Source organism: Rhopalosiphum maidis, chromosome 2 (genome assembly GCF_003676215.2).
Source record: "Rhopalosiphum maidis isolate BTI-1 chromosome 2, ASM367621v3, whole genome shotgun sequence".
Taxonomy (NCBI): Eukaryota; Metazoa; Arthropoda; class Insecta; order Hemiptera; family Aphididae; genus Rhopalosiphum; species Rhopalosiphum maidis.
This window is the reverse complement of record NC_040878.1, coordinates 66,179,204-66,194,753: the sequence shown is the minus strand read 5'-3', so window position 1 is coordinate 66,194,753 and position 15,550 is coordinate 66,179,204. Positions and strand designations below refer to the sequence as shown.

Sequence of the window (15,550 nt, the reverse complement as noted above, 5' to 3'; positions counted from 1 at the left end):
ACGTCTTTTATCTTATAGTCAATTATATAAAAATATTATGAAATAGTTGGAAACGATATTATTACGTAGCTACGTATCTCGAATCTACGAATTGTTTGTACGAGTTTGCCGGTTTTTTAGGTTTACACTAGTCATAGGTCTGACACTCCAATTTAAAACTGTTAAGTGTGATGGTTAGTTCGTATTCATCGCGATTATCGATAGCGAAGGCAAATATAAATATCTTTATATTATTATTATGTAACATAACATTTTAGTATTATGTTACAATATTATAGAAAATAAACAAACATATTGTGAAATATAAAACCTATCATAAAAAAACCACAAAATGTTCCCTTATTTTAAAAATAAAAGTAATAATCACTCGAATTAAAATAGGATACATGCAATCAACCAACTCTTTACTTATCACTAAAAAACTGATTCAATGTGCAACCAGTGGTAATCAAATAATGTTGTCATTTAAAGGATGCGGCTAATTTTTAACATGCACTTGGGTCATTATAAACTTAATTTAAGGATTAAAGATAGATAGCTAAATAGTTAATTAATTGACAGTAATTGTAGGTACTTAAAAATATTAAATGTATTTTTTGCCTGTATAAAAAATATATCACTTGGGGTTATATTTAGTTAGGTTAACCCTACAATGAACAGCCATTTTATCAAAGCCGTTGAGACGGCACCAAGCTAGTTGTATCTTAAACATGAAATTGTATCACTCGGTTTTTTTTTGTGTTCTTTACAAGTTATGTCCTGACGAAAAAAAATTAAGTTGACAAAAGTGGTATTCTAATAAATTGAACTCGACGAATTCGTTCAATGCAATATTATACATATATGCACATACATTTTACAAAAGAATACATTCGTTTCGTCATAGTTATAATTAATATAAACTGAAAATAAAAAAAAATAATAATTACGTATTAGTCAAAAATTATTTAAATGAAACTAATTTTGCAAATTTACATTTATTTGAGATACAACTTGTACAGGTACCCCTTTTTATCATTGAAATACAAATCGTATACAAATAACTTCGTCGGGATAAAACTCGTTAACTATCATCGAAATGATTCTATAGTAGTCTAGAATAACATAAATACTTCAAAATTTACCAATATTGAAGTTTCAAATCAACATTTCAAACATATTTTCAATTCAAATATAAAAAAATAAGAAAAAAACCTTAAAATATATACTGATTGCTTATCCTATAATATGATACCAATGTTTTATAATTACACTGTTAATTTAATAATTATTTTAGTAATACAAGTATCTATACTTTAGCAATTTAGCAGTATTTATCTGTACTTACTAGAGTTAATTATTTTTATAATCAGAAAAAAAATGTTGTTGACAAAAATTGTGAAAAAGTATTCATATTTTATCGATAATAAAAAAAAATAAATACTTATTATTATCCACGTTATTTTGTTTATACATAAAAGTATTAAGTATTAATATTTAATAACATTATCATAACTTATAAGGATTGAAAACAAAATTCAGTGAGAAATATATCCCTCTTCTCATCTCATCATGTTTGACTGACTACATATGACACACGCAAGGAACACTTTACGATCAATCACTTTGTGACCAAATGCCTAAAATACACTGAAACACGAAAAATCTTCATAAATTCAGCGTCTCCGCTTTACTCTTATGTGCACTTAATGAAGAAAGCACGGAAACAATCTATTTTAATATGTTTTCCAGATTATCAACTCTAGTGAAACGATTTTAAATAATGTTTTAAATAAAGTAGGCTAATATAATCTAAAATTATAAAATAATAATATTAAAAATAATTGTAGTTTTCTAAAGCGTATTTACCGCAAGAAGGATGATGTTATTTTTTGTCTATGCTTACTGTTTAGTCGTTACTATAACTGTTCGAAAAAAATTATAGGAACGATATCGAATATAACGTTTTTATGGTTTATCGATTGCAGTGATGATGTTTACTGATGTAATATACTTTTACTAGTAGGTACTACTGAATTTTACGATCTGGGATGATTTCCGGGAACCTCAGAAAGTCGGAAGTAGCTATAATGTAATGCAATACTGTACGACCCAAGAAAGTTGCAAGCAGTACTCTTCGATCATGCCGAGTTCCTAGTTTTCACAAGTAAATGTATTAGTATTATACTTATTTCATAATAAAACGATATTAAATTGTATACCAATACTGAATACTCAGTCGATATAATATATTTTCCAATCAAAATCAACTGTTTTCGATTAAATTCGATATAATTGTCATATCAAAATGGGAAACTCGTTCCAGTGTTTAACTGAAAATAAAATATAGATACTGGTGAATATCCTGATTATAGTAGGTACTATCTATAACAATGGTATTATGGTAACAGAGATTTAATCAACTAATTGTCAATTAAATAACATAGTATTACAATTAATATTGAAATTCAAAGATAGCTTATATAATGTACATTTGTAATCAAAAATATTATTAGTAATCACGAGTCGATGAAATTCGCATGGAGATTTATCAATAACAATGCATTTAGTATTTGCACCGTTATGATGATAATATATTACATTATTTAATTTAAAAATACATTCCACAAGGCATACAATATTATGTGAAATTCTGAAATAGCCAAGCATAGATGTTGGACGGTTGACGATTCAATCAAAAGCTGAACAAGTCGTTGTAATTGAACCATACTAATATAATTATTATTCAACGTTTTCCATTACGAATATACGTCAGACGTTTAACGCTGACGGGCTGGATTTAAGTGACCGTGCATATGCCTATACAATAACATACAATTAGTGCCGTCGTCCTACTGGACTCGAATACAACTAGAGCCGCAGACATTGCGAATGAGAACGAAAAATAAAATAGTCGTTGCAAATAATATTAATTTAATACGTTTTTGTGAATCACAATAATAATTTCAGTATTTTTCGAAACGAGACAGTGGCCGATATACTTGTACGATATTATATTAGTGTACGCGTTATCCCGGATCAGTGTCGTTTATTATACAGTTGCACCATCGTTACGTTGACAGTTTTCTCGGTAACATCAACATTTATGGGTAATTTTATACGTATCATATATTATTGTAATGCCCTCGAGGTAGATTCGATAAAGAAACAAACAATATCGGCGATTTGGACACGGTGAAACAGAGAAAAGGTTTATGCGCCCGATTAGCCAATTTATACGAATGTATATATAATAATATATCGTACGATACCCGAGTGTGCCGGAGAGAGGAAAATCGGTCACGTACCATGTGGTACATGTATTATTATCGTGTATACCCGTACGAATTCTGGAACTGAAGGTCATCGTACGCTCGAGGATGGTCTATAGGGGATGGGGTTGGGCGAGTGAAAAAAAATTGCAGGACGTAGCTATATATGATACGATACGGAGAGGTCAACTGCACCAACGCCAAGAGTATTGCATGCGCTGCAGGTATTATAGATGTATTAATCTGGCGTGTCGTACATGGTCTTTTTTACACGCCCACTTCGACCATATATTATATCATTGTAATTGAAATGAGGATTTAAATTCATTTATAATGTGAAAATAAGAAAACTGTCCTTAAAAAGTGATTTATGATTTACTTCTTAAGTAGTCTAAAAAATACGAAATATGTCCCGAATAAGTTTTTATTTCTATTAAAGAAAATAAATGGTTTAAGTATTGTTTATTACTCTAAAAACAAACAAAATAATTTATTGTTAGCTGCAGCTTTAAATTTTTTAATTTTCGTTTATAAATTATAATGTATATTACGTTTGTAAATCTTCGTTATTATAATTTCTAAAGCCCTGTTTTAGATCGTACATTTAATGTTTAATCTATATACTTATTATTTGTTGATTAAGGAATTAAGTGATTATTGTTTTATTATTACATTGTACAATAATACTCAATTGTTGGATTGTTTTATATTGTTATTTTAAACCATTCAATATCTGAATTTGATTGTTTTATATAATGTACCTGTTTATTTGGTTAATAAAATATCATTGTAGTTTTTACAATCAATTCTTACATTTTTATAAGACAATTTAGTCTATGTCTATTATAGTTGTCAGTATACATGCAATCATGCGAAAATTTACTTATACTCGTTTGGATTACAGTATAATATTATTTTCAAAAAATAGTCTCTACAATTCAAAATAACTTTCTTTTGGGTATGCCGTGAAAATTGAAAATAAATTTCAACTTACGTTGTCGATTCTATAAAACAACAACTAAAGCATCGCACAGATATTACAGAACTTATACAAACTATTAAACGTTGTATTTATACTAGAAATTTGTGTCCCAATTATCATATATGGATAATAAATACATACGATATTTTCCGCAGCAACAATCCACAATAGTAATTTGTGGAAACCGTATAATATTTGCCCGAGAATATTATATATATTATGATATAGGCAATAGGCATGTACACAGTATACACGATAATACTGTGAACGAATTTATTATTATTAGTATTATGTGAGCCCCCGGTATACACTAAATTTCTATAACTATATACACGACCGTGCAACCACCTATATTGCCAATGCCGTATACCCACGTCGCAGTATCTTTCCAGTCTGCCGACTTCGTTAAAATCTCCGATGTATTTCGGTCACGTAGTTAAATTTGTTCGACTGACTGAAAAAAAACGTGGCGGCATATTATAACCTCCATTGCGAGGGATGTAGGCGGATAAAATATAAAATAAAATCAGAAGAAAAAAAATGAATCCTGATAAATATAACGCGGCGGCGGTGACAGCGATTGAAATATCTTTGAAAGGTAGAAATGCAAGCGCGTCGATGACCTCTTGAATTAAAATATATTGAAGCGATTATGCGTCATCCACGTTTCAAGTGCTAAATATAACAACTAATTGTATTATATATACTTAAGACAAATTATACTATTTCGTTATGACTTATAGGTACGTTAAGTTTCAAATTATCATTAACATATTTTCAATTTTGTTAGATTTTCATTCGAAAATTAGAAGTAAATACCAAAGTACAATTTTGAAAATTATAAAAATATACAAAAATTATATTATAATAATACTTTCTTTGAAAACTTATAATCAATTTAAAATGATCCCTCAGTTTAAATTCTAAATAATAAGAATGTAGAAATTGTATACTCCAAATTATTCTATATTAAGCTATTTTAGAAAATAAAACACATTTTATTGTATCTTTAAAAATACACAATGTTAATAAATCTATTTTTAGTAATTTTGAAACTTCAAAGAAATGTATTAAGCCATAATAATACTATAATAATTAGTAATAACTAATTTAAAACGGTCATGCAATAGAAATTAATTATTATAACGTATATCTAACTGATCAAATATTAGGTATTCAAATTAACAATTAAGTTGACTAAATTAAGTTTAAAAACTTGCTTTTATTTTAATTGCTTTATATAATTCAACAAGGTCAATAATGTTAAACATATTTATTGGTTTCAATGAATAGTTTCTGTTTTTAACAATAATATGATGGAATATGTATAATAATATATTTATTATATTAAAAAAAGCACCTAAATAGTAAATCAATATTAAAATATTTTGTGATGGTCTTTTTTTTTTTACTATATTAGTCTCAAAAATTAAGTGGTTAACATTAACATTCATTTAAATGAATAATGTTTTACGTAGAGAAAATAAATTATTTTGAATATTTAAGGAAATGTAAAAGTAACATTAATTATTAAAGCATGTAACATGTTGTTTGATAAATTAATAAAAGAATATTATTTTTTTTAATATATAGAATATAGATATTAATATTTAATTATTAACGAGAAATTTTTTTTTAATTTTATAATAATTATACAAATATATTTTTTTATGTAACTAAGTATAATATTTCATTTTAGAAACACAAGTTCCTAATTAAATTAAATATTAATGTATAGAACTTTTAATTGTGTAATTTAGGTTTTAAATATTATTAATAATATCATTGATATGTAAATGTGTAAGTGTTGTTTAAAAGATATTTCCTGGATATGTTATACAATATATCTACATTTTTATTAATGAAATATTCTATATCACAATATTTTAATAAAAATACACGAGGTCGCCATTTCCAAACATAGATAATGATTTTTTTTTTTTTACAATAAAAATTGATTGTTTTAAAAAGTCATGATATTCTAAATATGGACTAGGCATTATTACTATTTAAAAAAATAATAGTTGTTAATGGTTGTAGCTATATGTAAAATAAAATAAAATAAAAACAATGATGCGTATTTTAAGCTTTCCAAAGAGTGATTTTTTTTTTTTAAATGAGTGTTCACAGTCAAACAAATTATATGCTGTGTAAACCAAAAATAGGTTAGAATATAATACAATAAACTAATATTACGAAATTATAAGTTTTAATCCATATCGGTATACACAATATTATATGTATTACAAAATAAGTAATATTAAAAAATGACATTTTTCTAACTTGAATGATCTAATTTTATAAATCGACCAACTAAAAATTTTAAAATATAATGAGTTATATTCATAACTCACCAGGTATTTTGAAAATATGTATTATAGGCTTAAAGTAATACTCTGTATCATTATACTAATGCAGTTAATCAAAAATCAAAAAATACATTTTTATATACTTTAAATGCATATAAAAATTATAAAAATTATTAGAACTAATAATTTATTTTATTATATATTGTATAAATTGCATTTTATACATTTACAAATTTATTGTCCATGGGAGTAATAAAACATCTTTTGTAGGGAAAAAATACGATAATAAATAGTATCATTTAGATTAATATTTATACATAGTACTATGTCATGTATATTTTATGTAATATATAAAATTCAATTAATGTTCTGAACAATATCTGTGTGATACGTGCATTATACAATGAAATTCGTTGTATACGTTTTTAAAGGAAGCTTGTAGTTATAGTAATATGTTATTTAGAATCTTTAATTTAAGTTCAAAATATAAAAAACATTGACGAATTTACATATAAGTAAACTATAGAGAAAATGAAACCTTAAATTCAATTTAAAACGTACTAATACGTATTCTATATTATTATGGATGATATAGCAGTTGTTTTTTTACACGAAAATCATTTAGAATAAGCATGCTGTATGTACAATTAACTGTCAGTTGCACGGAAATCATATTATTTAGGTACTTAATATAAATAAAATGTAAAACAAAATGAAAAAAAAAGAGTTGTTACCCCTCTGTTATTTTTATCTTCTAAATAACGTTATTTTCTAATCAACATTTTCGTTTGAATCAATAATTTAACACTCAAATAGTCAAATATGTTCTCCCTATCGCCTATTTACAAACATAAACTATTGCTTAATCGTGTCTATTAAATATAAAATTATAAATTAATAGTTTAATATAGTTAATATATATTATATAGTTATAAATTATAAATTTATAGTTTTTATTAATTTATTGATGAATTGATTACTTAAATCTTATATTATAAAATAATTTCATAAAATGTAAATTATCAAACGTTGAATGGATATTGAGCTTATTGATATTGAGTTTTTTAACTATTGAATTTATTATTAATAATATTAGTATGAAATAGTCCGCATGACGCAATCTATAAAATATTTTTTATACCTACTGAATTATTGTTATTTATTAATTGCATAAATTATAAGAAATTTAATCGTATAACTTACCGTCCCCTTTGCGGTCCAGTTCCATAGTCATAAGAAGAACTAGAAGCTATGTCTGAATCTAATATTTTGCCAGATTCCATCCCCAGCGAATTATTGCATTCATCTGAAATAAAAATTAATAGTTATTATAGTCATTCATTTGAGTATAAAGTATAATTATTGTTATCATTATTGTATGATAATAATAAAAATAAATAAAATGTCTATAGGAATTAATTCTTATGCATTAGTCTCACGTCGCTGTAAGTCACCTCGAAACCAGGTAGTAATAAGTTAAAGTATTAAATTATTTAAATTTAAGATAATTTAGATAGATAAGTGTATACATGTAGCCAGGCTATAGAGATATTTGTAAAAACAGATATAAATTGTTAAAAATATGAGGCTCATAATAAATTACTAACTCAGATAAGTATAACATAGCAAAAATATAATGAATGGCCTTTATCATACTATCTGTTCCTCTTTTTTTCTTTTTTCTTTTTAACTGAAAGACCCACTAATTAATATTTTAATAAGATTTATGTTGATCATAAATAATGAAAAAATTATCAATATTAGATAATGATATTTTTACATACTCTTTCATCTAGAGTTTAGATTTATTCTAGACATAGATGAAGATGAAGAGTAAAATTTGAATTTTTATACGAATAAAGATAAACATTTTTGTTTGAGAATACGAATTTTCAATTTTCATTTATTTCAAACGTATTAAATGAATTTATTAATAATTATCATATTTTATTATCGTATTGGAATTATAATAACATTTAAAAAATTATTTAACAATAATTGTGATGGTATGTTTAATGGAACATAAACCATACGTCATCGACAGTATTAACATTTTCATGAAACGTAAATAAATTGTTCATACTATGGTAGTTTGATAAAAATTTGATGTCATTCAATTAAAATTAAAATAATAAATACTTTCAGGTTTTCATAACTCAGATGCAATGTTGATAGTTCGATAAACTAATAAATACGTTGTTAAACTATAAACAAATAGCGGAACGTATAAAGATCTTTAAATCGTTTTGGAAATATAAATTGTATTTGTTCAATTATTTAATAATAATATTTATCAATTATTTTCAAACCTAAATAAACTGTTTAACTTTTTTCTTTAATAATAGTAACAGGAAAAAACTAAAAAATATAAAAGCTTTTTTTTTTTGGTATTCAAATTTACATTTAAATAATATATGTTTATGATACCAATGCAAAATTAAATTTGACAATATTTAAACATGAGGCGCTTTACGTATTCAACAGCTGTTCTAGACAGAAAATAGAGTCACGTTTAATAAGCGTTGTGTTCTCATCAGCGCATGTTTAATACGTGTCCATGTGAAACGGGTCTAATATATGACTGTCACGAGCAAAATAATAACCAAGTCCAAATGTATCAATGATTAATAGCAATATACCTACCAGACCTTTTTATTTGCAACTATGTTTGTATTCACAGTGATATAAAAAATAAAATTCCCTATTTAAATTTATTTTAAGTACCTATAACAGTAAATTATTTTAAAATACACTAAATATACTGAAATTTAATGTAATAATAAATTTATCTTATTGTGAAATAATTTAAAATAATACAATTTAATATATCAAGATCGGTGTAATTTGTCTTCGATATAATCGTATCTATTTTATAATTTATCTAGATGAAATAAAAAATAATAGAATAGTTTTATCTAAACTAAATGTAGGTACCTACAGATTAACATTGAATAAAAATGTAACGCTTAATCGCCAAATTTATAAATAACTGATTATTATTGACAAGTACGACGCTTCTATAGTATACTGCTTAAATAAAACAATAAATAAAAATATTAGTTTTTATCACGCGAATTTTCACATATAAATTAATAAACATTAATTATTAGTAATTTATTAATTTCGTAAAATGTACACTACCAATTCATTTTTATCACATAATATATATAATGTGACAAATAATAATAAATATTATGTGTTTATTTAATATCATATCTGATACATTATTAGGAAATAGTAACCTACAGTATATTGCTTAAATTTTTTTCAATCTTATGAAACTCATAATATCGTAAATGAGACGTATAATTTAGGATAATTTTAAATATACAAATACAATTTATGGGGATATATAAGCCACACAGGCATTTAATTAGGATTTTTTAAAGTGAGGTGTTTTATTTTAATATTTAAGTACAACATAGAGAGGGTTCATACATCCATCATAAAGTCATACGGTTACATTAATACATTATAAAATACGTTTAACTTTTGAATACTTCGTTAAACAAAATAAATGAAAAATAAAATCTTTTCCAACCTAACCTAAAGCATTTTTAATATATAATTGTTTTTGGATTACATATTTATGTTGTCAAGAGATGGGGAGGGATCAGGGATGTCTTAACACCCAAAACATTCACTCTGGCTGCGCGCCTGAAGCCACATAAATATCACTTAAAGTTACACTTTTCAACTGTATGCATAAGAATCGAGGCTAGTATTTTCAGTGTTATTTGAATTCTTGAAAAAAACATGAGTTATTATGTAAAAATATCTAGAGAAGGATATATAACGAGGGAGTTTGAAACGCAGTAACATTTCAGAGAGGAAATACCTCACCCTTTCATTATCAAAATTAGGTCACTGTATACGTAGGTACTATATACAATAACAATGTAAAATGTTTCACTACTTAAAATATATTATTATAATATATAAAGTATAAACATATTATATACATGAATAATTATAAAATATTAACCTAAACTCCTTCTTTATGAAACACTTGATATCGTACATTTAACTGCTTATAGAGCGCGTATAATTAGGTTCTTTATTCAAGAACTGCGATGAGTACGTGCATTACGTCTTTTCGCTAAATTTCACTCTCACCCACCTCTTTTGCGTCCTTTATATGCTTTATACGCAGTTAAGTATATATGTATAGTATCATAATATGCACGCATATATCACACTTTTGCGTTGGTATATAATATTATATACGTACCACCAACATTGGAGAATTCATTTAAAATATAAACTATACTAACTATAGTCTATACAGTGTAACATTGAACTAAGTTCATGAACTCGTTCATTTTCTCTAAACAACTTTATTTCATTCAAGTACTTTAGTACATTAAGTTATGTTCATTTTGTTTATATATATAATATTTAGACCTTAACTCATCAAAATATATAACGAAAATCGGATTAGGTTCTCAGTGCGTTGGTTACTAACGTTCTTCGAGTAATATAAGACAAAGTTCCCGCATTGTTGAATTGACCTAAAACCAGCAGTAACAATTAAGGATATGTTTCACATAACGTCTTTATTACTTCATACCAAAATTAAAGTTAAAGAGCCTGACAAAAGTAAAAACATAGTTTAGCGTCTTAATTTTCAGGACTATGGTTACTCAAGATTCAAGAAGTTATACTGACCATATCTTCCAAGATGCGTCTAATTGATAAATAGTCACTAATCTACTCGAACCGTTTGTGGTAAGATAACCTAATAGTCTGCCGAATGCTTATTCTGCAATGATTATCTCCTGATGATGAACTAAAAAATATATTTAGTATACAAGGAACTTCAACAGATAAGCAAAATAATTAAGGTATTATAATAAATAATGCTAATGATAATAATTCTGTAAGTTCCCAATCAAGCCAAAACTTAATACAAAAATATCTTCATACCCTTCTCCACTTTATGACCACCTTTACTCAAATACTATCATCTCCTTAAAATCAAAGTATTGACAAAAATATACTTTTTACAAACTTTCTAATTGAATTTTAAGCTTTCATAAATTCATTGTTATCACTTTCCTTGATCGTCCAATGTTCAGTGATGTCGAATGATTAATAATTTACTCCCCAGTCCTTGTCCGTGTTCTTATAGAATACTTATGGTTTAGCAAACTATAAAAATGTATTTATTCCATTATTTAACGAAAAAATATGTTAAAAAAGATTTTTTATTTTAATTAATAATATTTAAATTAAATTAAAATCAAGATTAAGTTCCACTACTGTACTACTATGATAATTCAGTTATTATATTATACACTTTGTTATAAAATATTTACAGTTTTATATTTAATAATAAATAAATACATAATATTTAAAATGAACTATTGCTTTTTCTCGTTTGTACTATGTACGATAACTTATATTTATTAAATATTTTTTATTTAAATTAACACTAAATAGTAAAGAAATAATAATCGCGCGTTAAAATTTGAGTGACTTTATAAGTAATAATACATTATTACTTTAATTATTATAACTTACTAATATTAATATTAATATTTCAAATTTAAATTTTTTTATTTTTTATTCCTTATCAATTATTTATTAACATTTTTCAGTTCAGTGATTGTGTCAAAAATGACGACTCGGACAAAATAAGAATTTTATTCACTGTGGTTCATGCATTTTGAACTTTGAATGATTGAACAATTAGTTGATTCCGAAGTTTTCCGAAGTCTGCCGTAATATTTGTACAGGAAATAATCACGTCAACATCCGTCGTATGCTATTGGTATAATTTATGATACGTTTTTTAAGCAGGTTAGTAATATCGTTAAATACTACATTTAATTAGGGTATCAAAAAACAGAAGGATGAATTGAATGAATTTATACGAATCCGGACGGCATTACACGTCTCCACCGTCCACGTTTTATTATAATAAATAAATAAATAAATAAATAATATACGTATAATATTAATGTAATGTCTGTATTTTTTTTTAAACCATCGGATAAATCTCACACACAAATACATGCTTGGTGTTTTATTAAATAATCGATTTATAATGCATACGCTAACGATAACTCGTATTTCATTTGCCCCAACCATTGTGCACATACATATACGTAAACAACCAGCGCGTATAGGTCATAATGTATATGATACGCATACGATATTTTCGTATTCTTGTGTATGTGTGTGTTGTATAGTACACTGCGGTATAGTGGTCATTTGGTATAATCACTTGTTGACCCTTATAATACATTCGCGTGGTCTTAGCCGTGTATCCTTTTCCGGACGGCTCTTCAAAAAACCTATATACGAACGGGCTAGGTCGAAAAGCGGTGTAGGCCTGCAGGGGACCCGCGATTTATCCCCAAACTATATAATATGCGCGTATATACGATAATTAATGACCGGCGGTGGGTAGTGGAAAATTAATAAATTAGCCGGACAACGATTACAGAGGCCGCGCGAAGATCCTCTCCGACGCGGATTGCCGGGCGGCGGACGATTAGTGGTGGGCCGCGGGCACGTACGGGGAAGTATCTATATGTAAGGGGTAACAATTGGAGGTGGACGAGGGAGAGATGAATGACGAGACGGACTCTCTAGAACCCAAGAGGAGAAGTGGAACAGCAGCGGCGGCAGTACCAGCAGGCGTACGACTGTATATATACACACGATCGGTGTCTGCAGTGCAATGCGCGCGCGCCTTCTCCTTTTGTATCGGCCCGTTGATTTATAGCGTTCATCCATCATGTTGCCGATGCGGCGGCGGCGGCGGCGGCGGCGGCTAACAGTTTTTGAATCTAAAAACCGTCTCGCTCGTCGTTGTCGTCGTCGCCGTCGCACCCCCTTCCCCTCTCGTGATCATATAGTTTTCCGACCGTCGGGCATCGTCTGCGTGCGCGCGAACCGACTTATACCAGCGACCAGGACGAAAAATATATTTATTTATTTATTTATTATTATTTTTTTTTTTTTAAGTTATCCCGTCACACAAACTCGCCGGCGACGTTAATTAATTTTATTTTTAACCAACTCTCGGACGGTTAATCTCGATATTATTATTATCGCTTCCGCGCGATAAGGGTGGCGTTTCCGCCGCCGCCCCGCTCCCGCGGTTAAAGTATATTATAGTAGCGCATTATAATCGTTCTTCGTTATTATTTTATAATCCGGCAACGGAGCAATTAGTTACCTATACAGTATAAATACATATGTATATATATATATATTATATACACCCTTTAGTTAGTATCGCGATAAACCTTGGTCCATCCTAATAACTACTTTTGCAAATATGTATTAGTCTTGAATTTGAAATCATACGTAAGTCCTACTACGGGTTCTGCAGAATACAAATAATAATTATTATGGAAAATCTGTATGATTTAATTATTACAAATATATATATATATATATATCTTATTAATTACAGAAAAACGACTGTTGGAAGTTTAGAATGATTTTCCAAAAATTTACACTGGCGAAATTGTCGTTTGTCTGTCCATCCGACGGTTTGCCAGAGAAAAATTATAGTACTTTTTCTATGGCAAACTGACCAAAAATTAAAATGTAAACACAATTTTCAATAATTTATCAGAAATACGATAATTCGTAATCGAATAAACACGTTTACCAACTGATGGACTTCTATATGGTTATATTATTCATATATATATACTTACATGCCCAATTATTCAATTATGTGTAATATGTATATTGTAAATAGGTATATATATCGTGCAAGACCTAACCTTTTGATGAGTACAAAATAAATATTTATATTTTAACAGTTACGAGCTATTATTATAATTTAATATCAAACTTTAAAATAATTCTTTTAAATATTTATATTACCATTTGTATTAAGTACATTAAATGTGAATATTATATTATGTAATTCCATACAATTTGAACAGTCGACATGTTACTTTTAACGAGTGTACGTACGTCTATAGGATTTTATACTTTCATTTGTAACATAAATGTTATTTTTATGTCTAACTATTGGTACCTTAAAAGTTTAGCACTTTGCAGCGCGAAATATAACATTATTTGAACAGCTATACAATTTTATTACTCGTTTTATGCGACAAACATTTTGTGAATTTATGGATTATAAAAAAACATAAAAAGAGGAAAACGGTCTGTTTTTACTGTCCATTCCGTGTGCCTGTAATAATACATATTACATCGTCTAGAGAAACAAACACACACGGTAACTAAAAAAAAAAAAAAATATATCGGAGCTGCTTATATTAAAGTTATTAATAAATGTATTATTGCCGTTTTTTCCTACTGCACACAAAACCACCCGCCTGTATACTATGTGTTTACTTATCTATCCACCCCTGTAGTATATTATAGTTTATAAATTACATAACTATTCAAATATTTAACATAAACTAATAATCGAAACTGACCGTCGCGATCGCCTATTCCAGATAATTGTTACGTAGTAAAATAACATAAATTTTATTAAGTTTCGAGTTCGGGTCGAATACTTAATTATAATAAACTATATTCAATAACTTTCGGAAAACTTATTCAAAAGCAGTTATATCGACGACACGGTAAGACACGTCGCGTTCACAACCGTATTAGCACGTCCGCGAGCTGTTTTTCACGTCCATATTATTATAGGTATAAACCTGCTAACACCTATACATAACAGCATATCATACCGTTCGAAAAAAATTGTCATTGCTAGACACGGACGTCGACGTCGACACGCGCACCGTACGTGTCTAATAATGCGAATCAGTGTACCGCGTCATACTCGATAATATTATTTGCGCCGCGGATTTATTCGCTCGCCATCGCCCCAGTGCAGGCCGACCGTCCCCGCGGACCCGCGAAGATTTATCGCGTCGGCCAAAATAATATAATATTACCGTATATAATTAACGCGGACGAAATAATAGACTCCGATTTCAACACGAGACCAGATCGACTTATATCATTATTATTATTGTTATTATTATTATTACTATTATTATGATAATATGATATGT

General features: G+C 27.6%; 1 protein-coding gene across 2 annotated transcripts in view; it reads right to left on the bottom strand.

Annotated features, from left to right (window-relative positions):
* LOC113553389 (discoidin domain-containing receptor 2) overlaps positions 1 to 15,550 on the bottom strand; it is a 244,377-nt gene that overhangs the window by 144,070 nt on the left and 84,757 nt on the right. For both annotated transcript variants that reach the window (XM_026956702.1, XM_026956701.1), the window contains exon 3: positions 7,746 to 7,848. In XM_026956702.1, coding sequence (XP_026812503.1) covers positions 7,746 to 7,848 — 103 coding nt within the window. The remainder of the gene's footprint in view (positions 1 to 7,745; positions 7,849 to 15,550) is intronic.